The sequence below is a fragment of the Panthera onca genome, chromosome E3 (genome assembly GCF_046562875.1).
Source record: "Panthera onca isolate mPanOnc1 chromosome E3, mPanOnc1 haplotype 2, whole genome shotgun sequence".
NCBI lineage: Eukaryota > Metazoa > Chordata > Mammalia > Carnivora > Felidae > Panthera > Panthera onca.
This window is the reverse complement of record NC_138354.1, coordinates 8,619,443-8,639,843: the sequence shown is the minus strand read 5'-3', so window position 1 is coordinate 8,639,843 and position 20,401 is coordinate 8,619,443. Positions and strand designations below refer to the sequence as shown.

Below are 20,401 nucleotides of genomic sequence, written 5' to 3'. Positions count from 1 at the left end.
CCTCCATTTGCCAATCACTACTCTTCACTGAAATGTTCCATTTCCACACCGATCTCCGGCCGGATCAGGGGTGGCCTGGGGGAACTCCGGGGACCCCCAGCACCTCTCGCAGGGCACAGGACTGAGAAAGGCCAACTGAGGCGGGCCTCAGTCATCCGTGCCCCTGGTTCCGCACGTCCAAACTGCCCCCGCAGGTGGCGTCCGGATCCCCTCCCCCTCCCGGGCCAGGGCGATGCCGTTCTCGCCTCGACTCCTCCAGGACACGGCAAACCCAACTGCACTTTGGCCAGAAGCGACTTGAAACAAACCCGAAAGTTTACTTTGGAAAGGAGTTAATAATAAAAGTTGGAAGGCGTCTTTGGGACGATAAACACCTCCTTTCTCCTTTCTTCCAGCTTCTGGCACAGCACCTTCCCCTGGTGGAAATGCTTTCTGGGACACAACCGCAAGGCTCACGCCGATGGGGCCACCAAGTCCAAGGGCAGGGGGTGGACGGAGAGGGGGAAGAAAACTCCACAGGAAGCCAGAGAATGTGTTTCTCATCTACTGAAAGCAGTAACACCACTTCTTTAATCTGCTCTCGTCGTTCTTGTAAGAGTCACGAGAGGCTCCCCTCTGAGAGCTGCGTTTTTTAAAAGCTGGACACTCACGAAACCCTTGCACTTCACCAGGCGGCCTGAGGCATGCCCCCTCAAGTTTCCAGAAGTGCAGAAATACAAGGAACAGAAGTTACTCCGTTAAGTGTAGAAGGCTGTCAGAGCAGGCACGACGGGAATAAACATCTCTGAGAATGAAGTGATGTTATTAATGAAGAGAAGGCACTTTAAAAGATGTCTAAATAGCCAGGACTCTAAAATAAGCAGAAACAAAGAAAACGGCCATTTCTTTTCATCCTTAGGTAGGGGGAAGTCAAAGGTTTTCGAGCTTGTACAGCACAACTGGACTTTCGGATCGTAGCGTGAACCCTGTTAAATTCTGCATTTTTAAACACAACACCCTCCTTTGAACAATGACCTATAAGCCATCTCACAAAGGACTGAGGGCTACAGACTTCCTGATAAACATATTAAGGCTCCCCTGGGGGGGGGGGGGGGCAGGGGGGAGCCAATCCCTCCTCTGATTGGCCACAGTCATTTCAATGGGCTGAGACATATTTTATATTGAAAACTTTATTGACCAGCTAATGAGAGTCAGGGAAAGAGAAGGTTAGACATCGCAAATAAAGCAAACTTCTTCAGAAAACCATGAATGGCCTTTCCGGCTTTTTCACTACCATAGAAGTCACTTTTTAAAATTTTGTAATAAAAAACCAGAAATAATTCTTCTTCTCGTCATTTCGAAGTAAAGCTCTGAACGTTTTCCTAACTTAGAGCTTAGAAGACACAATGATTATTTTTAAATGTCTGGTTAAAAATTAGAAAGTCTCAAAGGTAAGCCACAAGTATGTGAAACTCACCCTGAGCATTTCTATTTCTGGTCAAGCACCAAATAGGGTTCTAAATGAATGAATATATTCATCTTCACTTATAACAAAAACGGCCAAATGCATTTACGAAATTAAAAAATTACTAAAAGAGAAATTCTTATTTTCTGTGTCTCATGAAACCGAGAGAAAATTATATAGAAATTAGTCTGATCTAAAGATCAGGCTCATTTTCTCCTGCCGGTTTTAATCCAAAGAAGAAAGAAAGGAAATAAAAGTCTATTAAGAAATCCACGACAGCTGATAATGTGGGAAGACAGACTTGATATTGTTTGCTTAAGAGAAAGGTAAATAGCTCCAAATTCTTTTTAAAAAAAACCTAAATCATTATTTTTTTTTTTAAGGAAAATGTCCACTTAAAATATAAATACTAACAAAGGCTCTGTATTTTTTTTTCAAGATCTTCAGAATCCCTGGAATAATGCCTCTGCCAACTAAAACACCTACTATGAATTTAGTAATGGGTTATGCAAACATAAATTACGAGGCCAGACATTTTAAAAGGAAAAAAAAGGTGATTTATTGACGTGCTGGAGACACGGCAGGATAGAAGCACTATTTCAATTTTCCATATATTCCTCAACACTGCAGATGTATTAATGCGAAAAGAATTTCAAATAAAAATGACTCTCAGCTCTTCTGGTTCTAACATATCAGTTCAGTCACTTGAAAAGGGTTACCAAGGAACTCACTTCTCGCACTTAAAATCAAGGAACTGAATACAGTGAATCTAATTTGAAGTACAAATAGATTCGAAAGAAAAAGAAAAAAAAATAGGTAACTGTTTCCCTTGCCTTAAAGGAGCAAAGAGAATTAAACCATAAGTTCTGTTCTCCACGGTATTAGCCCAACCTGTCCAGATCAAATTTTTTACTATTAACTTCACTCCTATTCACAGATCATTGGTGGGGGGTGGGGGGGGGGGGGGGGGTGGAGAGTCATATCACTGTGGGAACCAGCATTTTTTCTTTGCTGTGGCAAATTAATCATTTCAATATATATGAAATGCTTTTCCTGGCTTGTTTATATATAAACAAAATAAATAAAAATTTCCTCGTCGTCACTGACTTTTAATTAAAGGAAACAGAAGCTATCACCCTTTCCCGAATAGGTCATGGGAACTGCATTGGCTGATGAAAATCCCTGAACACACATCAACAGAAAAGGGATCTTCATTTTTCTTCACCGTGCCAACGGTTGACAGCTTCACAAATGGTCATTTTCGAAAGCACACGTAACTGGCTGAACAAGCCTGTCTCAAAAACAGGCTGGAAAACGCTCTACTAATAAAGGGCGCACATTTTAAAATGCAAACATGAGAAGAACATCTCTGTATCTTGGCCTCGTGCGTTCCTCCCCAGAGGAGGCTGACCAGGGCTCGTACGTGCACACTCACACACGCACGCACGCACGCACACAGGCTATGGGCTCCCGGCACTTTGATTATGTGAACACACCTGGCCCCAGGGAAGCAGGCTGAGACCAGCCCCATATTTCAGACAAACCAAACAGCCAATAGACAGTAATGGCTTTAAGCTACTGATGGCCTGGGCCAAAAATGAAGAACCACTTAATCTTCTGAACGAAACTGTCAATGTTGGGAGGCATGCAGCCGACCTTTCCCCCTGATCTTAATCACAGCCACCTATGATAACAGAGCGGGGTTTATTTTTGTGCCTGGCTGCAGACTACAATGATCAATCCTTCAGTTGGGACTATGCCGTATCCACACCATGAACGAGGGCAAGTTAAGAGGGTACCATTTTCACGGATCCCTGCAGTCACGCACTGAATGAAATTCACCTAAGATCTAAATGAAGTGATTCCATCACAACCCTCAACACTTTATAGAGTCTCTCCAAACGAATCTACAAATTCAGTGGGATCCCAGTACAAATGCCGATGGAATTTTTAGAATGGAAGTGAATAAATGATTCTGGAAAGTCATGCAGAAGTACAATCTAGATCATTCGGAAGAGCAGTGAGGACACTGCTCTACAGGATGCCCAGCCTTAGCAATGAGACTGGGGAAAGGTGGACCCCACGGTAAATGGTTCTGGGATGAGGGGCTCTCAACGGACAGGAGCAAATCAGAGCATCACACAAACACATTAAAGGCCTAACGTTAAAAGCAACACCAAAAAACTATTGAAAGAAAACACAGGAGGGGCGCCTGGCTGGCTCGGTCAGAAGAGCATGCGACTCTTGATCTTGGGGTTGTGAGTTCGAGCCTCATGCTGGGTATAGAGATTACTTAAGTTTAAAAAAAAAAAAAAAAAAACAACTTAAAAAGAAAGAAAAGAAAACACAGGAGACTGTCTTTATGACATCAGCATAGGGAAGACTTCTGAAATAAGATACAGAAAGAATGTAAACTTCACATCTAAAACTGGAAAACATTCGTCTGCACTAAAATTAAAATCTTCCAGCGACAAATGACACTAGAAACATAGAGAAAAGACCGGCCACGGCCGGGGAGGAAATACCAGCAAAGCACACACAGCAGAAGGTCCCGATTGAGAGTATTAAAACTGCCCACAAATCGGCGAGAAAATAGTCAAGGGCCAAGGAGATAAAATGAGCAAAGGATATGAGCAGTTAAAACACAAAAGACGACTCCATGCAGGCGAGTCATTCATTGTCCAAGAGAGTGCTCGCCCACATCGGAAATGAGGAAATAACAGCCAAAATCGGTGAGGACCTGGCCGGAAGCTCGCCGGTGGGGGTAACGGCATGCGCCACTGAGAGCGACTCTGTGGCCCGCGGAGCTTTTCAAGCTGCGACCAGCGGCCGCACCTCTGCATGTCCCCACCCCACAAAACTCCCCAGCACGAGCACCATGGCCAGTCAGTCCACGGCATCGTAAGGAAAGAGTGTCAGCCGTGACCAGAAACCCACGTGCTGCCTCAGTGGCAACGGCTGCCATCTCTGTGGTTCCCACACACGGCGGAACACCGTGGCACAGCTCGAGCGAATACACGAGGTGCATACAGGCAGCACACAGGACTAACTCTCTGACACGTGAAAAAGGCCAGGGGTCAAAGGACATATACGTATATAGCAAGATACGGTCTGCACAGCATGGTTTGTATGAATAGTAAAATCTGTGTACGCACACAATATCCACTGCTTACGAGGGCATAAACGTCGCCATGAATGCAAAAAGCGTACGGAAAGGAAACATCGGTGTTAGGATGGGGTTTACAGCTAAGGAAGAAGGTAGGAGAAGGAACAGAGGTAGGATCTGAGCTGTGTGTTTAGGGTGTTATTCCTGTTTGAAAAAACGGGCATCAGAAGCAAATGGGCAAAATGTCAACATGGACCCGATCTTCAGGAAGGGCAAGAAAGTGTTGTTCTCCCCACTTCTCGGGATGCTAGGAATATTTCATAGAAAAAAAATAATCAAACCCAGGTACACAGCTTGGTGTACAAAAGGACTAAGTCACTGCAGGTAATATCCTGCGTGAGGCCCGTGAGTGGGGCCTGGCGGGGGGGAGGCAGGAGGGCACAGACCTTCCGGGTCTTTCTGCCTCAGTGGCTACTCCCTCAGACGAGTTCTTAAAAGAAACACGGGACAGGGTCTGTTTGACGCAAAATGTTTTTAGGGGTGAAATGTGTCCCGTACCTTCCGAATGCGGTCCTTGTGGCACAGCGTTGCGGGTGGCGAGGAACGTGTCAGGGGCTGAGGTCGGGAAGAGCCGGACCGTGGCCGGATGTCAGGATACCTGACCCAGAGGCTCTTAGCGGCGGCCTCCTCGAAGCACCCCAAGTGCAGACTCAGCGGACGGATGAATAAGTATGAGGTCAAATCAGGGGGACCCAGCCGGCCTTCTGAAGCTAGAACGGTGACCTTTCAAATGTGAAGGAGGGAACCCCGGGGGGGGGGGGGGGGTCCCGCAGCTGGAAGCTGCATCGGGCTGCAGTGATCCAGGCTCGTTCACCCGCTAAATGCACTGGGAAGCGTAGCTGCTGGGGAGACTGGGGCAGGGGAGGGAGGCTCTGCGTGCCGGGACTGTAGCCGCCAGAGCTCGTAAGTGCTCCCCAAGGACCTGCTCTGGCACAGCCCTGCGGCCAGTTGGCCTGGACTGGAAATCTCCAGCCAGCTTCTCCACTTATTAGCTGTGGTCCTTCCCCCTGCCCCTCCTCCTCTCTGAGCCTCAGTTTCCCGCTCTTCGCAACGGGGATAAACGACGTACTTATTTCACCGGCATCCGGTGTTAAATGAGCCGATACATCTAAAGCGTCCAGAACGCTGCTCGGCACGTGGTGAAGGGCTCAGTAAGCGGCAGCTGCTGTTACTGGCTGTTACACACTGCTGTGTCCCTGCAGCGACCGGAGCCCTCAAAACAGAGCCGCCCGGGGACACCCACTGCACACCCAGTGGGATCGCCATGACTCTCAGCTGCACGCAAAATGAACTCTGGACAGAAAACCCCAAGAGGGTAAAGTAGGCGAGGCCTGCTAAGAAAGGGCCGCACCTAAGTCTGGAGCCACGGGGAGGGTGTGCAGGAGCGAGCTGGGGGCGCTTCCCGGAGGCGCGGTGCTCGGCCACACAGCATCACGCCGTTGCTCCTTTCTCAGATCCAACGACAGAAGAGACCTTGCTTGCTTGGATCAGAAACGCAGGCCCTGGCGGAGCCAGAATCAGGATCCAAGTGTCCAGATTCCTGAAAAACACACTCTTTAACTCTATCGACCGTATCATAGGGTCTTCCGGAAAAAACAGCGGGCTACAGACAAAATTACCATGCTCCGCACGGCGGGCTCGTAACGCTCCTTGTAAACTTACTGTTTTTACACAACTCAGGTTTGCCAGTTAAAACCCAGAGCGGGCACATTACTGCATCATCAACGTTCAGGGATTAGTTGCACCCACCCCAGCCCGCAGCCCCCTGCCCCCCGCCAATGAAAGAAGAACTCGAGACAACAAATCTCAGGGTCAGTGGGATGGCAGGTGTCTTTCCTTGACTGACGTAATTTCAAGGCACAAGGGGAAACTTTGCTGTGCTCTGGTTTACGATAAATCCCAGCATGCCAGCTACTGGCTCCTCCCTGGGCACACTCCCACAGCTCACTCCCACAGCTCACACACACACACACACACACACACACGCACACACACGCACACGCGCTGTAGGAGGGCGTCAGTTCGGAGTAATACTCAAAGTCGGTACTGTTTTCTACGAATAGAAGAGGCGCCGCTCACAGTTAAGTGGCGAAAAGTCAGCTTCTAGAAGCTAAAAGGAGGCAGAGCAGCACAGTGGTTACGGTCTCGTTCTCGGGAGCCTGCTGCCCGGTAGGCAGGTGGCTGACGCGCGCTTAAGTGGCACTGACAGCACCCGCGTCCTGGGGTGACAGCGAGGGGTCGTGAAGCTGGCACAATGCCGAGCTCTTCGGAAACAACGAAGGGCCAGTAAACGAGAGTTCGCCACAATTCCGACCAAAACACATGGCCTTCACGTTCAGCCGCCTTACAACCTGCACACAACCAGGGTGCCTATTGAGAAGACCGTCCCGAGAATGACCTCCTCCATTCAACATGCGTTTGGGCTGAGGTTACCGTTACAGACTGGAAAGACACGTTCCGCGCCACTCGGGAAGAAGGGCTTCCACAGAGCAAGTCCAGGGGCAAGTACTTGCCCCACGAACAGCCAAGCTCAGCCAAAGGGAGAGAAAACGACCATCTCTATACAGAAACTGCTTTTCTTTCACTCGATCGACTCAAGTGCGCACGGGAAACTGGGTCTGTAGTTTTACAGACTGATAGGTCTACCCTGAGCTTTTAAGAGTACTTTGAAAATTTTATTGTTCATTTATAGCTTTAAAATATGCGTGTGGGGGCGCCTGGCTGGCTCAGTGGGAAGAGTGTGTGACTCTTGAGCTCAGGGATGTGAGTTCAAGCCCCAAGCTGGGTGTAGAGATTATTAAAAAAAAAAACAAAAACAAAAACAAAAACAAACAAACTTAAAAATAAAACACATTAGTGACCACAATTTCTCCTTTCAGAAGATTAGATTTTAATAACGCACATACAACATGCCATTTATGGAGCCTCTGCTATTTGCCAAGGTTATTCTGGATTATTCTACAACATGTTGTCTGACTCATAAGAACTCCGGGAGAGTTGTCATCACTCCCCGTGTTTGGACGAGAAGACGGGGGCCCAGAGAGGTTATACAACTCAGCATGGTCCCGACTAAACTTCCATACCGCGTGAATCCAATTACAGTCTTTTCCTTTTGACACTTATTTGTCTGTTACACTTAAAATAGTCCTTTAAAGACTGCCAGACACACAAGGAGACGACACGCGGGCTCAGGAAGGAAAGGGAACGCCAGCCCCATCCACGTTTCGGGGAGTGACCCGGACAGATGGCCCCACGGGGTTCACAGCTTGAAGGAAGCGTGGCCTGGGGCGGGGCGGGGCGGCGGGTGGTGCATTCTCCGACGCCACCCTGCCGCCCCTTGGTCCGGGCTCCTGGGTCACCAACACATCAAACTCAGAGATTAATTCTTCACTGATTACCTAAGAAGTCACTTTTCTGGGCCAAAGGCGACTGAACAAAATAAGGTAACCCTCATACTCAGAGGTCCATTGACCGAACTTTCTAATGTCCAAAGTGAACAGCATCCTGGTCTCAGAAATTAGAGGGACCGAATCTGTGGTTGGAAAGTAAGTGAGTATCAGGAATAAACAAAGATGACCAGGCTTTGACCTAAAAGGAACTTGAGAGACCCCCCCCCCACCACCACCACCACTAACAACTTGCCCAAGTTCATCCTCTGTGGGGAGATACAAAGGGCCATTGTCCATCTTTGATTCAAAAAGCTGCCTGAACTCTCTGAAGAACCCTCACCCCATCCATACTCACCTGCTACCTTAGTGTCCTGTTTCAGTTCTGACCACCACCTTTAGGTACCCTGCGTGCCAGGTGCTTGCTGTGTTTACTTGGCCACTGTCTGCCTGCCCCCTAGGAGAGCTGGAACCTTCTCTCAGTGCCTGCTGTCTCCCTGAACCTCAGATTGCCCCTGGCTCCTGGCAAGGGCTCAGAACTACTTGTAGAAGGGAGCGAGGGAGAAAAGAACACAGCACAGAAATGTTTACTGAGCACCTACTATATGCTCTGTTTACCTGAATTCATTTCACCTGCCTAGTAACCGGGACCTGATTAGTTCCGTGTATATATATGGGTCCGAATCTCAGAATGCTCAGTGACCTTGGTCAAGATCACCTGACCCAAATATCTGCTCCACTCCTGGTGTGGGGCTGGACATTTACCTTCAAGGAATCTCACACACTTCTCACATGACCCCTTGAAGGATGCATGATATATTTCTGCAGAAGAAGAAGCTGAAGTTTCTGTCCCGATGCTACTGAGATCAACATGCAAATGAGCGATGGAGCTAGCTAGCACCGGATTCTCTCTCAAACGGTCTGTGCTCAAGCTAACTCCTCTGCTCCAGGCCTCCCCAGTGGCTTGGGGTCTGCTGCAGGATCTGGCAGGGACGCAGGGAGGAAATAGAGCCACCAGCCATTTACTGACCGGGGCTGAATTCGGTGCGATGTGCACCCATTACTCCATCTAGCTCGAGGGCAGGTTTTCTCTCTGAGGGACCCCAAAGAAACGAGGAAATAACCTCTTGGGTTGATACACTGGCTTAAAGAGTTTAATTGGTAACAGTTAAAAATCTCACTTTTAATCTTTAAACTTTTCCTAGTTAAAGTCTTATGATACCTTAACGGTGGGTGATTCTAGAATGATTAAACGTCCAAGTTTATTATTTGAGCTTTATCATTTTGCCAGATACCAGAGTGGCCCTTTAGGAACGAAGTCGTTACCGCCGAAAGGAAAAATTCACCCGATACTTCTGGGGGGGGGGGGGGTTCTATGGAGTATCAGAGAGAACAAATGAATAATTTCCTACCCCCACAAAGAGCGGCATTAACAAAACAAAGTTAAATTGAGAGAAAAGTCACATACCGCAAAGTTTACCCTTTTAACGTGTGCAGTTCAGTCGTGTCTGACATTGTCCCAAAGTTGTGCCACTGCTACCACTAGCCAATGCCCGAACATTTCCACCATCCCAGAAAGAAACCTTGTGTTATTAGTCACACACACCCCCTCCCCGCCCCCCCCCCCCCCCCCCCGGGCCACTTCTCCACTTTCTGCCTCTTTGGCTTTGCCTCTTCTTGACATTTTATAGACACGGGATCAGGAGGCATTTCGTGTCTGGCTTCTTTTACTCTGTGTAATGTTTTCCAAGTTCATCCCTCTTGGAGCAGATGTCACTGCTTCATCCCTGTTGACAGCTGAATAACGTTCCTTTGTATGGACAGGCCACACTTTGTTTATCAACTCATCCCTCGGGGGACATTGGGGTTGCTGCTACTTTTTGGCTCTTTTGAATTATGCTGCTGTGAGCATTCGTGTGCAAGTTTTTGGGTGGACCTGTTCTCCATTCTTTTGAATACATACACACACCTAGAGGTAGAAAGGGTGGGTCGCAGGGTGACGCTATGTTTAACATTTTGAAGAACTGCCAAGGAAAGGCGTTTCTTGAATTCCTTTTTTAAAAAGTTCTATACACAAAAAAATAATAATAAAACTGAAGCATCAAATAAAATTTTACTAGCTGCCTGTCTGAGAAATGAATCTTGCAGGGTAATTTGCATTTTTAAGAATTCTCTTTTGTAAAGGAAAGATTTCCGAAGCAAATGCTATAAATATGGTAAGGCTTTTTCGTGCTATGGTTGTCATCAAGTGCTCATTGTATCCAAAGTGCATGGCTCAAAACAAAGGCCTTGCCCATCAGAAGTGGGGCGGGGGGCGGGGCCTGGGTGGCTCAGTCAATTAAGCTTCCAACTTCGGCTCAGGTCCTGATCTCATGGCTGGGGAGGTTCGAGCCCAGCGTCGGGCTCTGTGCTGACAGCTCAGAGCCTGGAGCCTGCTTCCGATTCTGTGTCTCCCTCTCTCTCTGCCCCTTCCCTGCTTGCGCTCTGTCTCCCCCTCTCTCTGCACCCCCGCCCCCCCCCCCCGCACTCTGTCTCTGTCTCTCTCTCAAAATAAATAAATAAATAAATAAATACTAAAAAAAAAAAAAAAAAAGTGAGAGAGGGGCGCCTAGGTGGCTTAGTCAGTTAAGTGTCCAACTCTTGATCTCAACTCAGGTCTGCAATTCACGGTCGTGAGTTCAAGACCCACATTGGGTTCTGTGCCAGGCATGAAGCCTACTTAAGAAAAAAAAAAAAAAGAAGCAGGAGAGAGTCATTCTACCAGAGCTGCTGCAGGTTCCTGGACCCCCAACATGAGAAGTGTGTCGGTGGCGGGGGGTTGTCCAGCTGGTGCCCAGCCTGCCTCCCTGGCCTGCTAGGCTTGTAAGCCTCCTCCCCCATCACTGAGGGGCATGTCTGGTCCGCCCAGCTCTGTGAAAACCAGTCTGTCAATCGGCACTGTGGGTCTTCAATAAACCCACCGCTCCCACGTCCGACGAGACGAGGAAACGTATGCCGGTGTTTCAGGCCTTTTGCGTGCATCGGTTGTAGATTCTTACGAGGACAGAAGCACGAAACAAAAGCTGAGTGGTCACTGAAGAGCCGCACGGCCTCCGGACTCCGTCCGTTTGTAGAAGACGAAGAGTGGAGAATTCGCTCGCTACTCAACACAAACGTTCCCAGTAGCTGCTAATAACGTCTCCGCACTGCTTTAGAGTTTAAGAGGCACAGGGGGTCACGTGTGAGCCCCCCCCCCACCCCCACCCCGACTCCACGAGGCAGTAAGTGATGCCGGAAGCGCCCGGCACCCCTCCAGCACCACGCAGGGCACGGACGCCCCCGCTGCTCACCGAGACCCGGCCACGCGGGCTCCAGGCGGCCCGTGCAGGACGTGTCCATTTGAGTTGCAACTTTATTTTTAAGTGACTCTCTTTTTCCAGGCTGAGTCACTCCCTGCAGTGTCTATATAAAGGCTGTAGAGGCAGTGACTAAATGCATTTGGGCCTGGGCCACGACTATATATTACTCCCCCCATCCCCCGGCCTGCTGGCTCCTCCTCTCACGGGGAGCACGGAAGGACTCACAGAGTTGGCAGTGTCGTCCTCACCTCGGCAACAGGGGACTGGGTGACCTGCGTGTGAGGGACACGACGCTGGGGCACACGCTTTCTCATTTCATCCCGAGGGTGCGTCCTGATCAACAACTAGATGGCTGTGGCTTTCCTGAAGAAGGTGTCCCCTCCTGGGCCCCCCTGGGTCCCCCCTGCCGGAGGTGGGAAGGGATCCACAGCCCTAGTTACGGTTGTGCGGAGGGACAGCACGAGATTCCTTTCCAGGTGGTACCCCAAGATGACTCCTGACTTTTGGTAACAGTTTCCCAAGAATGAAAAATTCAGAGCAGCGAACCAAGAAGGGGCGAACCGAGATTCTGCCACTCAGGAAATGAATGCCAGCGAGCAGGCGGTCAGGTCAGCCTTGAAGAGAATGTTCCCTGTCAGGGAGCCAGGTGTGCGGCTGGCATCGGGCCCAGGGCCACCTTCCAGTGTGGATGGCGAGTGAGGGAGGGGCGGTCAGTCCCGGTGTTGACCCCAGGCAGCTGTGCCCACGACAGTCAGGGCCGTGACAGGAGAAGACACGCCATGGCACTCAGGCAGGAGGGACACGGAAAACTACGACCCCGACGATGACCGCCGTGGGCCGGGTTTCACGACGATTAACGCTCTCGAGGGCAAGACATGTCGAGGTACAAGTACGTCGGGACAAAAATGACCATCAAGAGTCCCTAAACGGCAGCCCCAGTTGACATGGCCCCTTTTATAGGAAACGTGAACCAACCTGGCCAAGTTGGGCAGACAAGTGCCTAAGACCGACTCCGGGGTAGCAGCTGGACACAGACAGGGCAGAAGTGAGTTCTGAGGGTGGTTCTGTGATGAAATTCCTGCGCCCCTGCTCCCTGCTTCCCCTCCCCGCCCCCCACGAAGGATGGTTCCTCCCTCACTGAAAAGAGCAGGAACAGAACAAAACAAAGCCCATGCTCTTGGTGGAATCGAGTCTGACACTGAGGACCTTTCTTCTGAGAGTCGAGCGTTCCATCCAAATAGCATGGTGGTGAGCTGGGCCTGCTGTCCCCCTGCAGGCGCCCTGGGACCTCCCTGGAAGGGCCTGCGCCTCACTCAGCCTCAGAGCCCGGCAGTCAAGAGCACGGACTCAGTGGCCACACCGCCTGGGCTCACGTCACCGCCTGGCCAAGTAGTGGAAAACTTAACTGATGGGAGAACAAGAAAAAGGAATCCCTGAGTGGAATCGTGAAACCCTAGCGCTGTCCCAGACTTTCCAGAAATGACTCTGTTTCCAGGAGTGCGGAGCGGGCCCGGCCTCCCGGGGCCAGTTGTGGGCAGTGCCCACGTGCTTCCACGTCCCTGCTGACCCAGTCCGCAGTCGGCTTCACTGACGCGAATGCCATCCGAGGCCTCAAAGGTCATCCCGGCCTGTACCTGGGATCTCCGATCAGGGCAAGAGCGAAGCAGAAGGCGAGCACTTTGTGGCATACAATCTTCGAGAAAGCCACCACCGCCCTTCCTGCACATACTGCCACCAGCCTAACCTCCCCCTTCACCACCCTCCTCCTGTCTCCCACCCCTACCCCCAGTGCCCTCCAGATGTGGCACACTGAGGCTGCAGATGTGCATCTCGGGGACTGTGTTCTAGGCCAGGGGCTTCCGGGTGAGCTCCAGCGGGTCCAAGAGAAACTATGCAAGCGCGTGCATTTCTCAGGGGAGGAAGGAGGTCCTTAACACCCGCCGGTGTTTCAGAGACTGAGAACCAAGGCCCAACAGGGGCCCTGTTCACCTACAACAAGGGTTACTGAGGCACATGGGGCTGAGACCTTTACCACGGATAGAAGAGTGTTTCTGGGGGGGAAGTCTACATTCAGAAGATTCCAATTATAACATCTTAGCACTTAACATGCCAGATCAAGATGTTCAACTTGCTGGTAAGAAAGATAAGGAACTCTTTAAGAACAAGGATAGGGTTGTATCCTCAGGGCGGAACCATCTGGCACATGGAAGGTGTTCCAAAAATATTTGCAAAATGATTACCTGTCACCACAAACCAACTTCTGAAATACTACGAGCTGAAACTACCTGCATTTGTTGTGGGGTTTTTTTTTTAATGTTTATTTATTTATTTTGAGAGACACAGAGAAAGAGAGAGAAAATGCTCGTACGAGCAGGGGAGGGGCAGAGAGAGGGGGAGAGAGCATCCCAAGCAGACTCCATGCTGTCAGCACGGAGCCCCACTCAGGGCTCAATCCCATGAACCATGAGATCATGACCTGGGCTGAAATCAAGAGGCGGATGCTCAACAGACTGAGCCCCCCAGGAGCCCCCTTGTTGTGTCTTTTTTTTTTTTTTCAAGTTCCCTGAGCTGGCTTTGAGAAGCAGATATCAACTACATCTAATGTGCTCCGTACTCTATGTCCCAAGCTCATACTGGTAACAAACACGCCCTGGACTCGAGGTTCCAGGCTTGTGTGGAGCCCTCCACACGCTCACACACACACACAAATACACAACATATGCATGCATACACACACACACACACACACACACACAGCAACCCCTGTGAGCTGGGCCCTATCATCACACTTTTGACAGGTGACAACGCTGAGGCTCTGGGAGGTGAAGTAATTCACCAGTGCCACGAGGCAGTGAGCCACCGGAGGTGACACGGAAAGTGACAGGATATAGAAATATCCCCCCAGTCTTTTATGTTCACCTAATCAATTATTAATCCAATAGGGAAGGGATGTTTCATTCCAAAATTAAAATTAAAAACCATTTTTCTTCGAAAGGGGCTTTTTCTGTTTGTTTTGAATCAGAACAATGTCTACCACTTTTTTTTGGAGTAATTGCAACCATCTTCAAATTGACCACAATTTGGGGGTTAAAAAGATGTAAGCGGTAATATCAACTGACCGTGAAGGGATTAATCTAATGACACAAAATGGAAACTTAAAAGAAAAAATGCACCATCCACGAAAAACCTCCAGGGCTCTGGCCACTGCGGCACCTGCCACTCTGTGCTCCCGGGGCTCATCCCGTGTGGAAGGACCTGCCCGCTGGCTCTGAGGCCTCCCGCACAGCCCCCCTTTCCCTCTGGACTTGAGCTTCCCCAGCTACCCGTGGGCAGGGCCAGGTTGGAAAACAGAAACTCCCTGTTGGGAGACCAGCACGCTCGCCTCTGACTTTTCTCTGGTGCCCTCGTCCTGCACAGTAGATTCACTAAACATTCGACGGACGCTAGGAGCGCATTATCTTCTTCCCCAGAACACAGAGGGGGGACTCCTGCGTGCTCATCAGCAGTCAGCACACCAGGTGCAAACCAGTCACAGCGCTGGCCACCCGCCCTGGAACGAGGGCCTCGTCCTCACTCGGCCAACTTTCTGAGGTGTGGAGATCCTGGTCTGTGTCCCCCTAAGGAAGACGCCTCTCCGGCCAATGAGCCAATTTTTTTTTTTTTAGCCCCCGAGAACAAGTTCTAAGCAACCTTCACTTTTATGTCCAATCTCTCAAAGAGTTTCCTCGACGGTTAAGTGTGAATTGATTCCCTCCGTTGCTGAACGATCCGTCCAGCAGTGTAGTCACAAGAGGGGACCGATGTTGGAAAACCGTGGGGGGCCCCTCTGCACTGTGACCCCAAACAGACAATCCAATATCCCCTGTGGACCCCAGGCCCCGCACTCACTAGAGTCCCGACACGTGCCACCAGACCCCCACACGCGTGTACCCTCCCCCTCCACGAACCCCAGAGGACTTGGCTATAGCTACGCCCCCACCCCCGTGCTGGCCTCACGTGGCTTCACTATTTACACGGGATTCTGGCCGGCTGGTGGCATCAGTGAACCTATCTCCCCTATCGGTTCTCGCCTCAGAGTTCCCACAGGGACCCCACACAGATGTCGTGGACGGTCCTGGGATAGAAAGAGCCGAGGGAAGGGGCGGGAGCCGCAGGGGGCGTCACCCTTCCCGGCTTCCTGAAAATTCCTGTTGCAGCGAGACTCTCCTCATTGCAGCAAGAGTAGCCTGAGTGAGCACTAGCCTGGACCAGCTGGCAGAGGCCAGGAGCGAGCAGCACAGAAACCTTCCGTCCCCTTCCAGGTGTTTCTGGGCCCCTCTTCTCCACGGAAGACAGGGTCTAAAACTGTGCTCTGGAAAGAAATGCTCCAAATGGCATTTATGAACCACACTGCTTCTCCCCCAAGCCTCTTCCAGTGACTGAGATTAGGAGATAAAATGCTACGTGTTTCGGAGGGGGAGGGCTCTTCAAGCTGTGTGAGCTGGTCTCCCATTTCCATGTCAGGGGAGGGGCCGTACCCTCAGTGGCCGGAGGGGAACGCACCCCCTCGGCGGGCCCCTGCCCCCACAGCTGACGGGAGCCTGGGACTCGGAACATCCAGGAAACCGGGTCTCTGCTGCTCTTCATAGTACCGACCATGGGACAGATTATGTTTACTGAATTGTCTGCTGCCTCGGAAGGATGACCTTGACCTTCTGTTTTAGATTTTCCAAGGAAAATGGTCACCAAGGGAAGGGCAGTAAGAACACAGGGCAGAGGATGACAGCTCACTACGGGAACGGTACGAAGGGTGGCTCGAGGGACAGATGTGAAGGGCGCCGGCCAGGGGAAAACAGGAGTCAAGGACAAGGATGAGAGCTCGGGAAACCCCACAGTGAGACCCTCCAGGAAGGCCTGCTCTGAAGTGGCCTTAGAGAAGGAAAGTAATTAGAGGAAGGCAGTCCTGGATCCTGTCTTTACTCAACACAGAGCAGAGCGGATCCCCGATACCACATGGAAGGCGGTAACCAGGCCCGAATCTCTACAATGTGCACCTGTGCTTGGATAGGACGGGAAGATCCACGTTTAAGGGAGGGGGTGAGGGCAAGCAGTGCATCTAAAACTTAAAGCCCTTAGGTGGGTCTGCCCCTAAAGCCTCCTTTCTTCCCGCTGGGCTATCGTGTTTTCTCCCCAAATATTTATTCTGAAAACGGAGGGTTAATGATTTGTTTCCCAAAATGACTCACAATAGCACACCCCCTCAAGCAGCAAGCTAGACGGTACACTTGACACGGGTCTGCCCTTGACAGTTCCAATCACGCATCATTTTTCAGGAATATTATCAAAGTCTGGGGCATGCCTCCCAGAAAGCAGCTTTCCTTCCAGACCTGATCCTTTGTCCTGCACGGAAGAACGTGGGCAGTCCGCTCTCGCCTGACGGGAGGGTGCAGGAGGCTGGGGCGAGAGCCCGCGGCCCGAGAACCATCGTGGGCCAGCCTGGCAGAAGCTCCCGGAAAGCAATTCCCACGTCTGTCCAATGGTCTCTAAAACCCTCCTTGCTTTTCGTTTCTTACAAACCCTTGGACAGGGACCGGGGGAACCAGGGGCCTCGAAAACAGACTGGGAAAATGCCGCCTGAGGCCCTCTGAACACGGCCTTTCAAACGTGTACTTACAAGAAAAAAAGAGGAGCCCACGAGGAGCACATTTCCAGTGCCCTTTAAAGCGTATTTCAGGAAACAGAGGCGTTTAACAGGCCCTACCGGACTAAATGTCTGTTCGACAAGAAGGATCGGCACATCGCGTCCTCAGAAGTGTGCAGCCTCAGACAGGGAATCAGGGAAGGGGCCCTCTGAGGACCCCCTGCACCCCCTCCCGCTACGCCCTCGTGCTCGGGGCTCCCGCAAGGACTCGGGGTCACGTGCTAACAGGCGTGGGCACGGAGCGTGGGGGCCGGAGCCCCGAATGGGCCACGCAGCCGGCCACGTGCTCTCGCACACCCAAGTGGGTCAGCAGGCGCATCTGGAATGAGCTCGCGCTCTCCTGCGTTCCGACAACCGACCGACGCCCGAGGGCCCCCGGCCCGCCGCGAGGCACGCAGTCTGCTGGGGGCGAAATGCTTACAAACACAGCTTCTGAATATGTCCGAGGGCAGGGAGACCCCTCTCAAAGACACCTGGACGGTCCTGCGGCCTCACCTCTGGAGTGTTCTTCTTGAACTCTCGGCTCTGCTCGATAAGCCGCTTTCTGGACTGCTCGCTTTCATCTTGCCGGTTCGCCAGTACTGTTGCGGTGGCATCGAGTTCCCTCTGTCGAGAGAGACACAAAGGAAGACAAGGTTGTCACTGCTGCTTCGTACCAGAGGGGATCGTATCTGCATTCGACCAGAACCCGGGAGAGGCCCCCCGTGGCTCTGGGGGTTACCACCTCCCGGGCAGAGGAGGGGCTGGGGCCGCAGAGGGGAGTGGGCGCACTTGGGCAGTTGCCATCGCCCCGTGCGCACGTCCCAGAACACCACGCTACCCCGGCTCGATGTGCCGTGGGTCCACACGCACCTCACAAATGACTGCTTCGGGGACAGAACACGCAGACACGTTTTTCTTTGCTAAAGCCAGCGTCAGCCCAATGCCCTGATGCCGTCTAACATACTTATTTTTATTTGGAGAGAGAGAAAGAGAGCGTGAGCTGGGGAGGGGCTAGGAGTGCGAATCCCAAGCAAGTTCCACGCTGTCAGCACAGGGCCAGACGCGGGACTCGCACCCATGAACTGCGAGATCACAACCTGAGCCGAAATCAAGAGATGGACGCGTAACCCACTGAGCCACCCAGGCGCTCCTGGTTTCTGTTTTCGGCAAGCTTTCCCTCCTGCCGAGTCTCTGTGCCCTGATGACTCTGCTTTACTCTGGGCTTCTCTCTGGGGCGTGCTATTCGTCTGTCTTCAACAGTGTGGGCCTGGGGGCTCGTGTGCTGATAACTGGGTCTGCTTTCATTTAACAGTACCTATTGTGGGTTTCAGAGAGGTGAGGTTATCATGCCCATAACCTGTGACTAGTTTTCAGGAGGGACCTTTACGGGGCAAATTCCAAGAATAATGATTTGCAGGATGCAGTCAACTTTGGGAATGGGGCACCTGGTAACAACAGCTATTCTCAAGCTACCGTTCTTGCATTGAAACTCTGAGAGCCACCAGGGCCGGGTACCCTGTAAGAGGACCTGGGCTCACATGACAAAATAACGCTCAGAGCATCAGAGAACCGGTGCCCTGGCCTCGGAAATTCTGGGAGGAGCTGCCAACGGGATCCGTTTCAAACAAGCCTGCAGCAGATGGGCCCAGGGTGGTGTCCCGAGCCGACAGCAGGGGCACAAGGACACGCTGCCGTAGCCACCAAGAGGCCCATTTTCTTGCCCAGCGGCCTCAGTTACTAAAGACACACACTGGCGTCTTCTGCTTAGGATCCGATGTGGCTGTTGCGCATGGCTTCTCCGTGGTATGCCCCATCCCCTGGGGCCCAGCAGGGCAAGGACCCGATTGAGGACTGAAAAGCGAGGCAAATCAGACACAGAGATCCTTCCACAGACATCCGGGAAGCACGTGAGTCTCCCCCTCCCCCACCCCCGCCCCTATGAGGTTTCACCTGCTTCCCTTTGTGGCGGAAGTAACCCGAGGAGTTTGGTGGGGCCTCCTGAGGGGCACTTCACTCGTACAGTATGGGGCGGGCCACTGCCAGAGAGGACGACAGGGCGCTGGAGCCACATCCAGCGTGGTGTCGACTTGGAAATCATAAGACGGTTTTTATGGGGGGGGTGGGGGGTGGGGAGGGGGAGACACTCCCCACCGCACTCTCTCTCCCCTGTCGTGTTTCTGGCATTACAGCAAATCTTGAGCAAACAAGTCCAAAAGAATAACATGGGCTAGAATTCAAGAACAGATGTCAAAGCTACTGCAGAAAAGAGGGAAACACTGCACATTTTGATAGACCACATTTGAAACACATCCCAGTCGAGTGAAGGCAGGGAAAAAAGAGCAACCGAAACGAATGTGGTGATGCGGGGATGGAGACGGAGAAGAGAGAGCAATCGCAGATAAGCAGAAGGCTTTTCAAAAATATAAACAATCTGGTAAGGAGGAGGACTTAGACGGCTATATTTAAGCAGCAGGAGCAGAAGTTATAAAAGGAGGCTTCAAGAAGTGGGGAGAAACGCCAATATTGAAACATGACAGAAAAAGTAGAGTTGATGTTTTGTTCTAATCGCCCGCAGATGCAGAAAACTTGGGCACTGACTGCTTCCAACGAGGACCTAAATTCCAGGGCGGGGGGGGCTGTCACCCAATCGGCCATAACGGCTGGACGGTGGGGGGCACAGAGGGGACTGCGGCCCCAGCCCTGACCCCCACCTTCCCACCTAGAGGGACGAGCGTGGGGACAGTGGGGCAATGCTGCGGAAGACGTGACAGAGCGCACGGTCCCCTCGGGTCCCCGCATGCCCCACACGCTGAAGTCTGACCCAGCCCACGAGATCCATGGGCACATCCATCAGAAAACCCCACCAAGGAGGGCTGAGTCTGAGACAGGACCCTTGATACAAGGCAGCGAACCCACCTTTGTCACGGGGCCATAGGGCCAGTGAGCCTGGGGTGACGTACTGCTGGCAGTCGGGGACCCCCCTGGGGGCCGCCACACTCCCTTCCCCACGCGTGCAGACATACGCAGGTCCACATGAGAAACGAACGCGGGTCTCCAGATTTAATACCGTGCCTCGGCCCGCCAGCACAGAAACCGACCAGCACCGCCAAGGAGGACAGGCTGGGCTTGCCTGGCCCCGGGGTCTGGTTGGTCAGACTTAGGGCTCGCGATCTTTGACCAGGCCCCTTACAAAACCACCACGAGGCCTTCTGAAGGACACGGAGGCTTTGTACGGTTGTTGGGACGATGCAGAGAAGAGACGGCTATTAAACATAAGCCAAATACTGTTTTATTATCTACCCGGCCCGCCTATGCTCAAAGTGTCAAATACAATGACACATTAACAAGGGAACTTAATGTGTTGACGGGAGGTGGCGGTGGGGGCCTAAAAGACAGAACCCTCAG

General features: G+C 51.7%; 1 protein-coding gene across 10 annotated transcripts in view; it reads right to left on the bottom strand.

Annotated features, from left to right (window-relative positions):
• The window catches only part of CUX1 (cut like homeobox 1), a 366,198-nt gene that overhangs the window by 269,659 nt on the left and 76,138 nt on the right, over positions 1 to 20,401 (bottom strand). For all 10 annotated transcript variants that reach the window (XM_060649257.3, XM_078440403.2, XM_078440402.2 and 7 more), the window contains one exon: positions 17,510 to 17,620. In XM_060649257.3, coding sequence (XP_060505240.2) covers positions 17,510 to 17,620 — 111 coding nt within the window. The remainder of the gene's footprint in view (positions 1 to 17,509; positions 17,621 to 20,401) is intronic.